Here is a 15,526-nt window from a genome sequence, read left to right on the forward strand (position 1 = left end):
AGAGCGGGTACAGGATCGATGGAACAGAATCAAAGAGGACTTAAAGTTTGTTAGCATAACAACTGAGTGACCAGGTCATGATATGCGAACAGACTATCATTCTCGTTTTATTCGTTTGCTGCCTTCAAAAGTGCAACGTGATTTCCAGGCTGCTCAGGAGACCGGATCCCAGAGACGGGATCCCAGAGACCGGATCCCAGAGACGGGATCCCAGGACCTACCTCCTCACAGACTGTGGAGAAGCGGTTGAGGAACTGCACAGTGTGCACCACAAACTGGTTGAGAAAAGCCACCGTTCTTTTCTGCTGAATGGCCGGCACCTGCGTTATGTGGAAGAAAGAGGTGATTCGTACAGGAGGAGCGTGCACTGAGCAATCCCTACGGCGTCTGCGACCAGGGGTGCTTGGCTGTGCCGTGTGAGCCCCTTGAGGTCCTCGGAATGGCCCTTCACTTGCTTTCCTGCCCCGTGGGGGTGGGGCGTCCCAAGATGACGGAGGCCACCGAAAAGTTTCAGAATGGGCTCTGGATTCACAGGTACGAACTTGCCCGTGAGGACCACACACAGAAACACACAAAAACCCTGGGGGCCGAGTACAAGAGGGAGGGTTAGAGGTCAGAACCGGCTCACGTCGCCAGTGCGTCACCCTGGAGCAGGCAGACTCGTGACACGGGAAGCGAAGGCTGGGAGAGGCACGCTCACCCCTTAAGCAGCTCGGGAGGGACCCCGTTCGAAGGTGGACGGTGGGACTCTCCCACCCGAGGTCGGCAGAAGAGCGACCTGCGGTCAGGGACAGCGGGAGGCATGGGAGAGGGGGTCTCCGTGAAAACCGGGCGTCCCTTCACCATCCTCCTCCCAGGTCACCGGAAGTCCAACTCCTTTTACAAACCTTGGTCAGGTCAATGCCTGACCCCATGAGAGGAAGCCCGTCCTCATCCATCTCCTCAGCGGGCGGGGGAACCAGGCATCACCCACAAACCCTCCCCGCTGTGGTCCATCCAACCCCGCAATAGTGTTAGAACGTCTCCCCAAGTCCCCGCCTCCCGGGCCCTTCCTTCCGGAAGGAAACGCCTTCGCACGCCAATCACGCAGCGGTTCTCGGGGAGCCCGCCCTCTCGCCTGGCATTCTGGGATTGGTAGTTCTAGTTCCAGATTGTAACGTCAGTCCAGGGGGCGCGAGGTGGACCGAGGCGGCGGTTCCAGCAGGAAAACCTTAACAACGTGGCAAAAAGGAAAAGTAAAAAATTGCGACTGTTTGAGTTCTCCCTGCCTAGACCTGTTATCTAAGTAGCTCATTTGTTAATCAAATAGTCACTTGTTTATCAAGGGAAAATAGCGTTCAGTGTTGGCTTTGTCGGAACCATTATAGAGGCAGCTGCACCCTCTGATCCAAGAGTGGCTCCACCAAGTTCCTTTACCAGGAAGCACACTCAGCATCTCAGCATCAATGCACCACAGGTTTGAACTAAAAGCGCATCTGGGCTTTATCTCAATTTTTGTGTGCATCCTTTAGCAAGGTATGTCTTAAGGCAGTGGTTCTCAATCTTGGCTGCACATTAGAATCACCTGGGAATCTTTTTAAAATCCTGATTTCTGGACCTCATCCTCCAGAAATTTTGTTTCTTTGTTATGGGGTGAGGCCACAACGTTAGTAACAAAGAAACAGAATTTCCGGAGGATGAGGCCCAGAAATTAGAATTTTAAAAAGATTCCCAGGTGATTCTAATGTGCAGCCAAGGTTGAGAACCACTGTCCTAAGGTATCCAAAACCCTAAGCTCCTAAGGGTGTTAGCATAAAACTGGACATAATTAAGCATTTAGATCCTTGTAAACAAAATGAAGACACTGTGCATGTACTAAATTTTGAGACTGAGAAAGCTCAAAATGTTTTCCATATAAATTAATGGTAATTGCTTCTTCGTTTCACACCATTTCAGCCTATGAATGCTCTACTTTTGGACGGAGGAAACTTGTAACAGGCTAGGGATTGGTTGATTTGCCAATGAAAACATGCTTCCAATTAAGTTGTTTTATTACCTTTAGGCATCAGTTAGCCACAAATGTCCTTCAAGAATACAGAAAACAGCCCTAGCCAGTTTGGTTCAGTGGATAGAGTGTCGGCCTGCGGACAGAAGGGTCTTGGATTCGATTCTGATCAAGGGCACATGCCTGGGTTATAGGCTCCATCCCAGTAGGAGGTGTGCAGGAGGGAGCCAACTGATGATTCTCATCACTGATATTTTTCTCACTCTCCCTTCCTCTCTGAAATAAATAAAAATACTTCTAGCCGAAACCGGTTTGGCTCAGTGGATGAAACATTGGCCTGCGGACTGAAGGGTCCCAGGTTCGAGTCCAGTTGAGGGCATGTACCTGGGTTGCGGGCACATCCCCAGTGGGAGATGTGCAGGAGGCAGCTGATCGATGTTTCTCTCTCATCGATGTTTCTGGCTCTCTATCTCTCTCCCCTCCTCTCTGTAAAAAATCAATAAAATATATTTAAAAAATACTTTTAAAAAATAACAAAATAAATATCCTATATAATAAAAGCCTAATATGCTAGGTATCCGGTTGTTGGTTCAACCAATCAAAGTGTAATATGCCAATGAAATGCTAAGGCCATTCAACTGCCTGCTCGCTATGACGTTCACTGACCACCAGGGGGCAGACAGTCGACTGGTCAACCAGCCCTTATGACAGGTGGCAGAGGCTCTGACTGGTAGGTTAGCTTGCTGCTGAGGTCCGGCTAATCTGGACTGAGCGAGAAGGGTCAGGCATGCCCTGGAGCTCTCCCGTGGTCTCTCCTCTGCTAGCCAACCTCCCTCATCCCTCCCCGGCCTGGCCTGCACCCTCTCCCAATCTGGGAGCCCTTGGGGGATGCCAGTGAACCAGTTTTGGCCCGATCCTGCAGGCCAGGCCGAGGGATCCCACTGGTGCATGAATTTGTGCACCGGGCCTCTAGTAGTCAATATAATGAGACCTGTAATGAATGGATGCTTAAAAGACAAATATAAAATCTAAGAAAACATATAACACTCACTCTGCATATGTGGACTTTCAAGTAATGAGTTCAGTAAGATACCTCTCTCCTGAGTCTAGGGTCTCAATTCAGTTTCTCAAGAGGTGAGCACAAAGGAAGGAGTAACTGCCTGGCTACAAAAGAGGTGGAGGGCATTTGGGAGAACTAATCATTCCCCATCCAGACTTTTCATCAAACATGTTTTAGTGACCCCCGAAAGACTCCACCCTCCCTTCAGAACTGATGCCGCAAGAAATCCGAGTCTTAACTTTCCTGCCTTCGATGGTGCCATTTCTCTTTTAATCCTTATACCAAGCCATGCTTTCATCACTTGTTTGATACCTTGTACATGCTACCTTTACCTTTTGTGACCATGTGGTATTGCCAACTTCTTTGTAATTTCTTTAAATTCCCTAACAACATTATATAGCTGTCCTACTTAGTAGCTGCCTATTTTTAAGTTAAGGATTTATTATGCAAGTGAAATATTTATCATAGGAAACAAAGAAAAAAGTATAGGAGGAAAAAATGTCACAGTCACTCTTATTAGAACCATTGACATTTTAATAGAGCAAGTTATTTTATCTTGAATTCACGATGTCAGATTTGTCCCCCATTGGTGGGGGTATGAATGAGATAGGTTTGTCGTGTGTCTTTGCTTAGGTTTATATGCTTTATAGCACTCTGCACAGAATAACCCTCTCCATATATTAAAAATAATGTGCAGCAAATGATGCCACTATCAGCTGCTTCTAATTAACCTCCTTTGGCTGTTTCAGTAAATGACTCAGCACCTGGACTTCTTAAAGTGGTCAGGTTTTTTTGAATCACAACCACATAAAATCACTTAACACGACTCTGGAAGTTCAACATCAACATTTGGTCCTGTAGCCTTGCTTCTAGAGTCCAAAATGATCATGCTAGGACCTTTGCTATTACCCTTTTAAAAAATGGGCCAGGAGGTGTGAGCCAGTCAGTCTAGGAAAGTGGTTCACAATATTTTCCAGTATGTGAAGCCCTTCATAGAAAAAAAAAAAATTTGAGGATCCCTAGATGATTGTGGTTGGATATTTAATATTCACTGAGCAAACACATATATTGTTGGGGATTTAAAATGGGAACATTAAATGGAAATGGTGAACTATATTGGGAAACCCATCTTTAAAAGCCCCAATTTTTAATTCAAAGATAGTATTTCATGTCCTTTTATTTTCCAGGCTGGGTCCTACTAGTTTTCCTACCATACATCCTGCCTTAGAAAGTCTTGCCTCTTCTGTCACATAGGCAGGAATGGTTAATGGATTCTGGCTTTCATCTTGAACTCCAGAGCCAAACCTGGGGTCACATAATAGATACCCAGATGACAGGCACACCTTATATGAGAACTTTTTAACCCTCTCAAGATTTCTGAATGAGATCTTCAAAATCCACTCTCTCTGAATTGGAGGGAAGGATTCTCTGGCAGATTCATTCTTCCTCCGTTAATGGTGTTTAGGAGGGGAAAGAGGCAGTTGGCAGGATGCCTGACATCATGTAGGGAAGTTGGATTTTGGAGCTGGCTATGTTATCTCAGGACTCCAGGAAATTGTGGCTTCAAAGAAAAAAGAGGATTTTGGTTGTGGTAAGATGTGTGTAATATTGAGAAACCCTTGCAATAATTCCATTCTCCCAGTTATTTGCTCTCAATAGGTAGGAAGGAATGACCCAGGGTCTTGTAAAGATCATATACACATGTGAACACATCTTATTGTGGCAGGTGAGTGGGATGATGGGGAAAGGAATAGGTCAAAATGAAAGAACTGAGGAATGGCTCCATGGTCTTGGGGGTTAAAGTATTTGTGGGGTAAGACCTCTGATGCAGCTGTATATACCAGCAGGCCCTAGACTTGCCCACAGTCAGGCACCAGGGAAATCTCAGATTTCAGTGAGGGATGCATGCACAGATGTTCTCCTTGGCACAGGCTCTTTGGAGAGAGGCATTGTTAGGCATTCACAACACAGCCTGAGGCTCCAGTGTCCAACTCCCAGGAGAACCAGCCCTACAGAATATTTGGCAAAGTATTTCAGATTCTAGAGAGTCTAAATCTTAATGAAAATAATTTCTACTTATAGGCTAGAAACCAAAGTGAGCGCTTATACAATCATTACAATAAAATCTATTTGTAATAAACAAACACCCAGTTTTCATTAGTACTAGTGGAAGAAAGAATTAGCAATTAGCAAGGAAACATTAAATTAAGAAAAGATGTAGAAAGTTCTTTAAAGAATAACTTAATATTGGTCTGGTTTAAACTTAATGAAGAAAGTCATTTCTTATAGTTACAGTCTAAGTAAAAATGAACCCAAATGAACTAAGCTGTTTAGACAGTCTATCTTCCTTATCTCTGTGGTATAATTTATCACTAGTTGCCTCTGGCTTACTTTAGGGGTTAGTTGTCTGGGCCTTATTTCATTTATACACTGTCTCAAAAATAGAGATTTCCTAAAACAGTATTAGAAAGGTCTTACTAGAGATGGTTGCAGAGATTAACCTTAATTTCAGCCATAGTCTAATCTTGTCTGGATTTGGCTCAGTGATAGGACAACAGCTGTGTTTATAAAAAAGACCAAAGTTTTGTGTTTAACCATCATTAGAAACAAAGAGACCAGCAACATTCATTGCCTTTTCTTACAGAGAAAGGAAACAGGTACTTAACTCAATATAGAACTAAAAATGCAGTTGGTAGAAATGCTTATTTCATGGATCTTTAAATCTATTGGGTTTCTCAAATTGCTTGCAAAGGCTGAGAAACCTGGTGGCCTCCCCTTTAACTTACCATTGTTCAAATTAATTTTATGTTTATATACTGATAAGTGTTTCAAGACCCTAGGTAGAGTATTCGGCTGGAGGCAAAGACCAACAAGTAGTTAGCATAATAAATGGGAAAGGTCCTTTAGAAGGCTGATGAACCTTGGGCTTTAGCAAGGGCTAAAAGCTATGCACTGATTCTTCTGTAGAGACAATGGTGGCTCAGGGCAATCTCCTAACTTGATAATCTTTTACTGTTTACCAAACCTTACCTTTGATATGTCTGTTTGCTTTGCTAAAGGGCAAATGTATATTCCAGTAAATAAAAAGCTATGGGTCCAGAGATTCAGGGAGCCACTCCACTAGAGGGTGAGGCCTCTGCCTGGCTTCCCCCCATGCCTTCTAAATTTATATTTCTTATCCTGTATATCCATTTGCACGTAGCCCCTTCCCCAGATTCTGAATCCTTGCTGCAAAAGGTTGCAGCAGTCTTCTTTAAAAATTAGTGGAGAAGGCAAATAGCTATATAACAAAGACATAAGTTAAATAGAAATAAGCTGATCCAGGGAAATTTCCAGGCAAATGTAACCTGATCCTACATAAAGACCACAATTATTTTCACTAAGGTAGTTCAAAGAACAGCTGAAAAGGGCAGAAAGATTCAATGCTTATGTATCCCCCATGAAGTCTGTGTCCATGCATGATGCAAAATAAGTTGGTTATGTTGAGAATGAGTAATGGATATATCATCCAATGTGTATCCTTTTCTCTTCTGTGAAATGAGATCCTCAAAGCTGATATCCTAATTATTTTGTTGTGTCACTGCGATTAGTTAACAAATGGTTGCTACACATTTCAAGTTATTATGTTAATAACAACAAAAGAAAAGAACCTATGTTTTAAAAGGCATATTTCTTTAAATGTATAATTATAAATGCATGTTAGCTGTTTTGAAAACCTTTTCCAATGCCTGTTAAAATAAATGTTTTTGAATGAGCAAGGTGTTAGATTAAAGAAACAGAGTGTTCTCTCTGTCCCTGTTGCTGAGCACACTGACAGCTTGATAATGATATGCTGGAACGGAATGCTGCTGCTGAGGACTTGACCAGTTGCCTAAGGAATATGTGGAAATGGACCATCAGAATGGTCATTTTTACTTTGTAAATTTTACTTGGGTTCAGAACTAAGGTTATTACTGGTATGGCATAAAGTTAGGTTAAACTGAGTTTAACTTTTTGAGCTACAGAAAAACATGGGGGATAATCTGGACCAAATACTTTTTCTCTCCTCAGAAGTTAGTTTTGGGCACAGTACTGTCTCATAACTTCCCAATCAGCATTTCTGGGATAATGTCAGATTTTGGACAATTACAAAAAACCAGACACAAATGTGCAAACCAGATTTCGATTTCTTCTCCACTGACGTGAGATTTAAAACAGTAACAGGAACATTTCTAAGTCAGCGTCATTATGTAGTTGCAAATTACCAAAGTAAGAAACACACTGAAGTGCATGGGTGTGCGATTTTGTGTTTTGGCACAGGAGAGTCACTGAAATATTCACAATGCACAAGCCAAATCATAAAAATAAAAGGGGCTACAATTCCATCATTTTGAAAGTGTAGGATTTAGTTCTGACATCTTGAAGATTTGTGATATCCTGACTTTTGCTTCACAGTCCTAAATAATACAAGCTTTAGGACAAAAGCACAACTTTTTTCTTTTCTTTTCACAATGTTTGTAAGTGAAGCAATCCTGAGCAAAACTTAATTTCAACATGAGAAAAACCATCTTAGACATATTTATCAACATTGAAAAACTAAAATTAAGTGACACACACACAATCAGCTCTTATGATATTTACCAGGAATTAGATGTGATGACCAAGAACTTATTCCAAATCATACATTTCTTCCTGCCTTAGTCTAATTTAAACATTCTTTACTAAGAACAAAGTTTACTAAGGGAAAAGAATATCATTACACCATTTAAAGAATTGTACATACTAATGTTTAACAACAAAGTCGAAACTGGAAAATGGTTGCAATATTCTCTATGTAAGATGTTTAAAAAAAAAAAGGTTAGAGTTCTGTCCTTAGTAGGTAAAATGTATACCACTTCTGGAACCTGGAGGTAAAGGCATGCCTCTCATTTCTCACAGCATCATATTAATATACAAATGGAACACAGCCTGCCTCTCCTTGGCATAACTGTATTTACACGACCACTATGACTTATCTTTCCCCTAGCAAAGAGTAGTCCTACTGGAAATTTCGTCTGACAATGTTTATATTTGGGTAAGCCCTTATTCCGGAGATTCCATATCCCAGATACCAAGCCCAACATAACTCACCTCTCTAATCTCCACCCCTAAACATAACCCACTCAATTCCTAAGCCACCTTTTCTAAGTATAAGACAATTTTCAACTACACTGGCCCCATTTATTATTTCAGGATGTATCCCTTATTTTTATTAAATATTCTGAAATGACAAACTCTTACAAAATGTTTGGCCTATCCTGATGCTTTTAAGGCTCTCTGTCCCATCACAGAGACTGTTAATGGGAAACATGTCAAAATTCACTGCCATTTTCCTTTGTAAGTGCAAAACCTGCTTATAAGGGGTAGAGGAAACTATTTCTATTATTTGGTAGTAATATTTTACTGTATTAAATAATTGACATGGAAATTGCTATGCTTTGTAATTTTTTTTATCTGTACTTTAAAGCATATAACAGTTCATACCAAACATCTACATGATTACAAAACAGTATTGAAATTTTTTAAATACCTGTAACATTTCCCTATCAAAAGATAATTATCTTGATTCCATAAGATGCTATAAGAAATCATATAAATAGAGAACTTGAGTAAAAATATTTATTAGCATTAAAATAAACTTTCAATTATTTAAAAATATGAACTATACATCTCTGAAATTATTACTTATTATTTTTTATTCACCTTTACTCAATCCTTACAGTAACTTCATGAGACACTGATTCCTATCTCTATTTTATAGGATGAAATGTAGCTTCAACTCACAGGTATGCAGAGTTTGTAGGAATTTATTTAATTCCATATGACTGAAGGCCAAATCCCAAGCTTACACTCTTCTGATTACATCATAGTGTGTCACAAAAACATGGTGACTGCCTTACATAATACTGACTTCAATTTTGAGATGGTGAATACAGTTCTTTTGCCACTAGATGTCATCTCAAAAACACATTACTATAAAAATGGTGAAAATTCATAAAAGGCAAAAGCTGTTAAAAAATGATGTTATTTTTCATGTTAAGCTTTATCCTATATACCAGATGTTCTAAGAATGTGGAGATGTATAGTGCCGGGAGCCAGTCCATCCTTGCTGTTTCAAGGGACCTGGCATATATGGAGTACTGTTCTTAATATGTTTGCTCCCCTTAGTGCTATGTGTTTTAACCAAGGTCACCTCTCCGCCTGGCACTTAGTTAAGGGATTTTCCCCTGAAGTTAAGGAGGGAATAAAACCCCTTAAGTAAGTGCCAGGCGGGTAATTAATCACTTTAACTACGAACAATCATGCTTAAGCTACATAATCTTTACTCCCTGGAATGGAGATAAGAAACACCCTAACCTTTGGAATAGAGATTGATAGGATTGGAATCAACTGGTATAAATACAGATGTAACAAGACAACAAGCGACAGAACCTAGACACAGAACCTAGACAGAACCTAGAGACAGAAGAACTTCACTGGAGAGAACATGGCAAAAGATCCTGGACAGAACCTGGCTACAGAACCTGGCTTAAGAACCTAGAGACAGAACCGGGCTACAGAACCTGGATAGAACACGGCAAGAGAACCTGACTAGAACTTGATGACTGAACCTGGCTGGAGAACCTGGACAGAACCTGGCTGGAGAACCTAGCGAGGGAACATGGCTACAGAACCTGGCTGGAGAACCTGGCTGGAGAACCTAGCGAGGGAACATGGCTACAGAACCTGGCTGGAGAACCTGGAGAACATGGCTGGAGAACCTAGCAAGAGAACATGGACACAGAACCTGGCTGGAGATCCTAACCCGAACTTCTCTGGAGATCCAGACCAGAATTTGGCTGGAGATCCTGGCCAGAGATCCTGGCTAGGCTGCTGATCAACTGAACGCTGTCTCTGTGTCATTCCTTCTTCGCCGACTCCATCCACACCTTTGGGGACCCCTGGACCTGCTGGGGTTGGACCCCAGCAGTATAGTCAAAAGGAATTTGCATATAATGAACAGGGTCGAGTAACATAATCGCTCACATTTTTTAAGGGATTAGTCATCTTTTTAATATTAAATTAAATAACCTTTAATCCTGAAAAAGTCCTAAGATTCCTACATGTAACAGATTGCTAAGAAAATAAGCATGTGCATGCACACATGCATGCACATTCATACACTCAACAACTTCCAGAGTAACACTGAAAGGAGATCCTTTTTTCCTTTTGTAAATACTTGGCCCTGAGAATTAGAAAAGTGCATATATTTAAACTATAGAGGATAGGATATACTCCAGATAATCCTGTGATAAAATCAAAAGCATGTTTCCCTAGTCATTTCTTTTCCGGAACTGCTGAGTCAATTATATTCTTAAGAGTTGATTAAAATACATACACATACACATACACACACACACAGAACAGAGTAGAAAAATTTTTTTCCAAACCATTAATATTTTATTTAGCAAAAACAACTGAGATATTTCTAGAGTTTACAGTATATTTAATATAAAAATAAGGAATTCTCCAAAAATGCAAAACTTATGGATCCAAGCTAGACAGAAATTTATTTCACATTTCAGTTACCCAAAACAACAGCTTGTGGTCGCCTCCAACTACACATAGTGGGAGAGTTCTATGCCAGGAAAGGCCAGATCCAACGACTACTGAACCAAGGAGGATGGGCTATAAAATAAGTGAAGAATTAAAGAAGCTTACTAAATCATCAAAGTTAGTAAGTAAAAACTACTCTTCAGAAATAAAAAATACATTAATATATTGCCTTTATTTATAGCAGAATTAAAAAATATGCTTCCTCACAGGTGAAATAGGAATTATTTGCTTGCAGTTGGTTGGAAGGAAGGATACAAATAATCTATGAATTTCTAGTGCAATCCAAAGTCAAATATTTTTGCAGCCTAAACAAACCAAGCAAGCAAAATTATTATATTTAAATGAAGGACAGCCATGGCCAGTGTGACTCAGTGCTTAAGAGTATTGGGTTCGATTCCCAGTCAGGGGTACACACCTGGATTGCAGGTTTGATCCTCAGCCCCAGTTGGGGCATGTGCAGGAAGCAATGGATCAATATGTCTCTCTCACATCGATATACTGACGTTTCTCTCTCTCTCTTCACCCCTCCCCCACCTTCTCTCCCTTCCTCTCTCTCTAAAAATCAATGAAAAAAGTATCCTCAGGTGAGGATTTAAAAAAATAAATCAAGGAGAAAATATAACAGAAGAAATAAAATGCTTCTTATATGTATATAGACAAAACATCTATTACCACTAGTGATTTAAGCATCAAAAATGCCTTCTTTTTCCAATTTAAGCAGATGACATTCATAAATATCTAGATACACATTACAAATTTGGGGACTACAAATGGAAAAGTAAAAAACAAATTAAAAACCCATATGCCACAAAACATCTCTACATTACCTGAGGGTGTCCTAAATGATGAATTTGAAACTGGCTTGCCATTTTGCCAGGATAACCAGTGGTTGCAAACAAATTTTCATTAATTGTGGACCACCTAAGGAAAGAAAGAATAAAAATAATTTCAGTATTTTACAGATAACTATAAACTTTTCTAAAACAGGTTATATTTTTTTGTTGCACAAAACAATAATTTTATAACCCTGAATTTGTTAGTGGGGCTTTAAAATGAGAAATTCCAGGGAAGTTAACTATATTTTCTCATTCTGTAAATATTAAGTGCTTATTGTGGTGTGCCACTTTGTTACATTCCAAAGTTATACAGGTTAGCAGTTCCTTTTTTATAACCAAAGGGCTAACAGTGTGGTAGGGGATATCAACAAGGTATCAGACTGATATAAAATATAAACTATTTCACAGAAATACATTTAATGTTCTTACTGACACTCATTATGAAATAGTGATAAACTCACAAGTTTAAATTCTTGGAGATGATACAAACACCTAGATTATTTAGATATTTAAATATTTAAGATTTAAGACATCCTACACATTGGAATATAATGAATCAATGAATCAATGAACGATAATGGAGCTCCAGCAACAAGCCCAACACTTTAATAAGTAGAAAAGATAAGAAAAAAAAAGATTCCCTTACCAAAAAAACAGACAAAAATTTGTGGCAGACATTAGCTGCTTATTCAACAGCCTTTCTGACCTTTTTCCATGCTAACCGAACCCCAACTACCTTCTGGCAATGTGTCCAACCCCAAAAGATGAGACACAATAGCAAAGACAGCTATTCCCAATGAAAAGGGAGTGCTCTTCCTCTCCCCTTACTTTGGCCAATGAGGAGGCTATGATGCCTGGAACAATGGAGGTCATCTTGCGACTGTGAAGCAACAAGTCCAAAGCCTTGCCATGGAGGGTGGCAGAGGGAAAGGTCTCAACTCCTGATGACGTTGTTGAGCTACTAAACTAATCCTGACACTGCCTTCTCTAGACTTCTTGTAAAGTACCATATACTATTTGTTTACATCTCTGAAAGCAGGACGCATCTCACAATCTCTGACATTCTTACACTGAGTGACTATAATCTTAGATTTGAAGTCATACACAAATGTTACACGTTCTATTGGTATTAGTCTCAGTCAGTAATTCTCCTTTGCTTGAAAATGAAAGAGCCCCAAAGACTGTACGATACAATGCAATATTATGCAAAAAGGAATGAAAAACAAGGTAGACGTGAATGTTAATTTAAGCACAAAAAAGAAAAGAGAGAGCAAGTTGCAGATAATGTCTAGCATGTTCTCATTTAGCAAAAAAAGGAAGTTTATATGGAAAAATATGGTTCCACCTACATTTTATAGCTTGATCAGTACATAAAATAAGGAAGCATATGCTCCAGATTAAGCGGGGAGGGGGGGAGGAAAGGGGGGAGGGGAGGTGGTATTCGTACAGTGGCAATGTGTCTTACAAAATTAAAAAAACAACATTGAAAAATCACTCCCTCGCCTAAACCAAAAGACAAGAGCAAAACCTTAGTTAAGACAACCCCCCCAAACAAACAAACATAAATCCAGAGCAAAGAAGAGGATTGGGAAAGTATTCCAGATGGTGGCACTGCACGAACAAAGTAACCAGACTCAAAAAATAAAATTATAACTCCAACAGAAGTGGTACACTACCTAAATATGCAGGCTCGATCCATGTGCACAGGTCTCTTCACTTGAGGGTAACTAAAAGACAGTATTTTGGATTTTATGAATTATGTACTGGTCTTAAGTAGAACTTAAATTACAGTTTAAAAAGTATTTTCTTTAAATTAAAAAATATATTTCTATTGATTTCAGAGAGGTAGGGAGAGAAAGAAATAGACACATCAATGATGAGAGAGAATCATAGATCAGCTGCCTCCTGCACGCCCCCTACTGGGGTTCTAGCCCACAACACAGGCATGTGTGCTGATTGGGAATCGTACCATGACCTCCTGGTTCATAGGTCAATGCTCAACCACTGAGAAACACTGGCCGGGAGGTATTTTCTTTTTAAAAAACACAATGGCCAAGCCCTAGCCAGTTTGGCTAAGTGGTTAGAGCATAGGTCTGCGGACCGTAGGGTCCTGGGTTTGATTCTGGTCAAGGCACGTACCTTGGTTGCAGGCTCCTCCCCAGCCAGGTACTGGTCGAGGCTCCTGCAGGAGGCAACCAATCAATGTGTTTCTCTCACATTGATGCTTCTCTCTGTCTTTCCGTCTCACTTCCACTCTCCCTAAAACTCAATGGAAAAATATCCTCGGTTGAGGATTAACAACAACAAAATAATAATAATAAAAAATAATAAGAGATAACTTGTTTAAAAACAAAACAAAACATCACAATGGTCAATATACTTAAACTGTGACAAAATTCCAAATAAGCATGGGATTGAAATAGATGAAATATGATACAGACATAAGCATGATGCAGAACCATCATAAAACACGATTATTCAACAGGGTCAGTGTTTGTTTGTTCAATGTAAGTAAACAATGCTCTAAGATTTCCTCCTCACATTGCTCTTTCTGGGTTGTGCTCAAAATGAATCTGCAAAGCACCAATGCCCATCTTTGTTATCTAAACTCATAGCTCTGGCCCTTTCAAAATAGACTTGCCTTAGCTCAACTGTGAGGACCAGCGATATAAAAATGGCTCAGTGGATCATTAAAAACAATGACTGATTTGTAAGCAATAAATGAACTAAGAAAGTACCTGGATCGAGTAATATCCCAAATTAACCAATCATTCCCTGCAACAGCTCCAACTTTGAAGGTGTTTTTTAAACACCAGTGTGCTGACATTAATGGTATCTGTTCTGATTCAAGAGATAAAATAGCCTGTTGGGACATAAGATCATAAAATCGGATTGTTCCATTCTTCTCTGCAACCATCAGCTGTTGAGACAGAAAAATAAAGAAAATTCAATAACTTCATTCACCAAATTTGAGAAGCAGGCAGAGATTCAATGTATGTAGTAAAATTTAAACATTCGCATATATGTATTATAAATGGAAGATAAAATGCAAAGGATGCTTAAGTGCCGGCGACCAATTCCAGCATGTCATAATTTCAAGTTTCATCAAAAGGTTGATGAGACTTGGGGACTCAACAAGGTGAGTCACACATGTAGTCACCAGCTGGGAATGGCTAAAGGCATTTCCCCAAACCTGAGTAGGAAACTGATTGCTGGCTGCCAGACAGTTAAAGGGCATCTTAATCTATATGTTATTGCCTCCTACTGGCCAAACACCTGTACAGGCGTAGGCTAGCCCCCAAACTGACAATGCTACTGTACCCTTTGAAACCTTACCCTTTGAAGTGTATTAACTCCACCTTGCCTTAGGACAAATTGTGTTAATAAAAGCAAGGGTCCTAGACAAGGAGGAAGTCTTCAGTTCCTTTAGCTGAAGGTCCTCTGACCCCCAATGACTTTCAAAATTATATCTCGTCTCTGGACTCTTTATTAGTCTCTGGATTTCTATGTCATCTACGCACAGCCTTTTCCAGATTCCTGAACCCTTCTAGATGCTGGGACGAGAACCCCTGGCACTTAAGGAACTGGCATCAGCTCTAAACAACTGAAGGATTAACTTTAAGATGAATGTGGTAGCTTCTCAGATTCTAGGGAACAATGAAACAGAGTGATGCCCAAGAGAAGATACTGGCAAATAAGACAACTCTTGTTGAATGGCTCCCACTTTCTCAATCAAGTAAGAGTTAAGGCCAAATGACACTTTTAGGATTTTAGGATGCTCTATTTTGAATAGGTATTGATTATCACTGCAGTTATATCAGATACTTTCTGTTTATACACTATGGCTCACAAGAATGGATTTAACTTTTATTTTTAAACAAATATTGCTACTAGGCAATCTGGGTATCAGTTTTTAGACTGTAATTTGCCAAAGAGCAGGAAAAGTGTCTTCTGAATGAATGCCATTTAGAGATGATGGCTGTCAAATAAAAACTTAATTATACAGAGCTTTTAAGGTATAGCTTTCTAGAG

The 15,526-nt window shown here is 39.9% G+C and overlaps 2 protein-coding genes across 6 annotated transcripts in view; both read right to left on the reverse strand.

Annotated features, from left to right (window-relative positions):
* Positions 1-1,058, reverse strand: part of WASHC3 (WASH complex subunit 3) — a 39,621-nt gene extending 38,563 nt beyond the window's left edge. Inside the window, exons 1-2 of one of the 4 annotated variants that reach the window (XM_081085107.1) lie at positions 888-1,058; positions 222-320 (exon numbers count right to left, since the gene is read on the reverse strand). In XM_081085107.1, coding sequence (XP_080941233.1) covers positions 222-320; positions 888-938 — 150 coding nt within the window. In that variant the 5' untranslated portion in view covers positions 939-1,058. The remainder of the gene's footprint in view (positions 1-221; positions 321-887) is intronic. The other 3 variants (XM_081085110.1, XM_081085108.1, XM_081085109.1) reach the window with 3 other exon arrangements.
* Positions 1,059-10,486: 9,428 nt separating this feature from the next.
* NUP37 (nucleoporin 37) overlaps positions 10,487-15,526 on the reverse strand; it is a 32,973-nt gene continuing 27,933 nt past the window's right edge. The window contains exons 8-11 of one of the 2 annotated variants that reach the window (XM_081085102.1): positions 14,233-14,414; positions 13,171-13,221; positions 11,486-11,579; positions 10,487-10,730 (exon numbers count right to left, since the gene is read on the reverse strand). In XM_081085102.1, the coding sequence (XP_080941228.1) occupies positions 10,617-10,730; positions 11,486-11,579; positions 13,171-13,221; positions 14,233-14,414 (441 nt within the window). In that variant the 3' untranslated portion in view covers positions 10,487-10,616. The remainder of the gene's footprint in view (positions 10,731-11,485; positions 11,580-13,170; positions 13,222-14,232; positions 14,415-15,526) is intronic. The other variant, XM_081085103.1, reaches the window with a different exon arrangement.

Source organism: Myotis nattereri (genome assembly GCF_964212035.1).
Source record: "Myotis nattereri genome assembly, chromosome: 2".
Classification (NCBI taxonomy): Eukaryota; Metazoa; Chordata; class Mammalia; order Chiroptera; family Vespertilionidae; genus Myotis; species Myotis nattereri.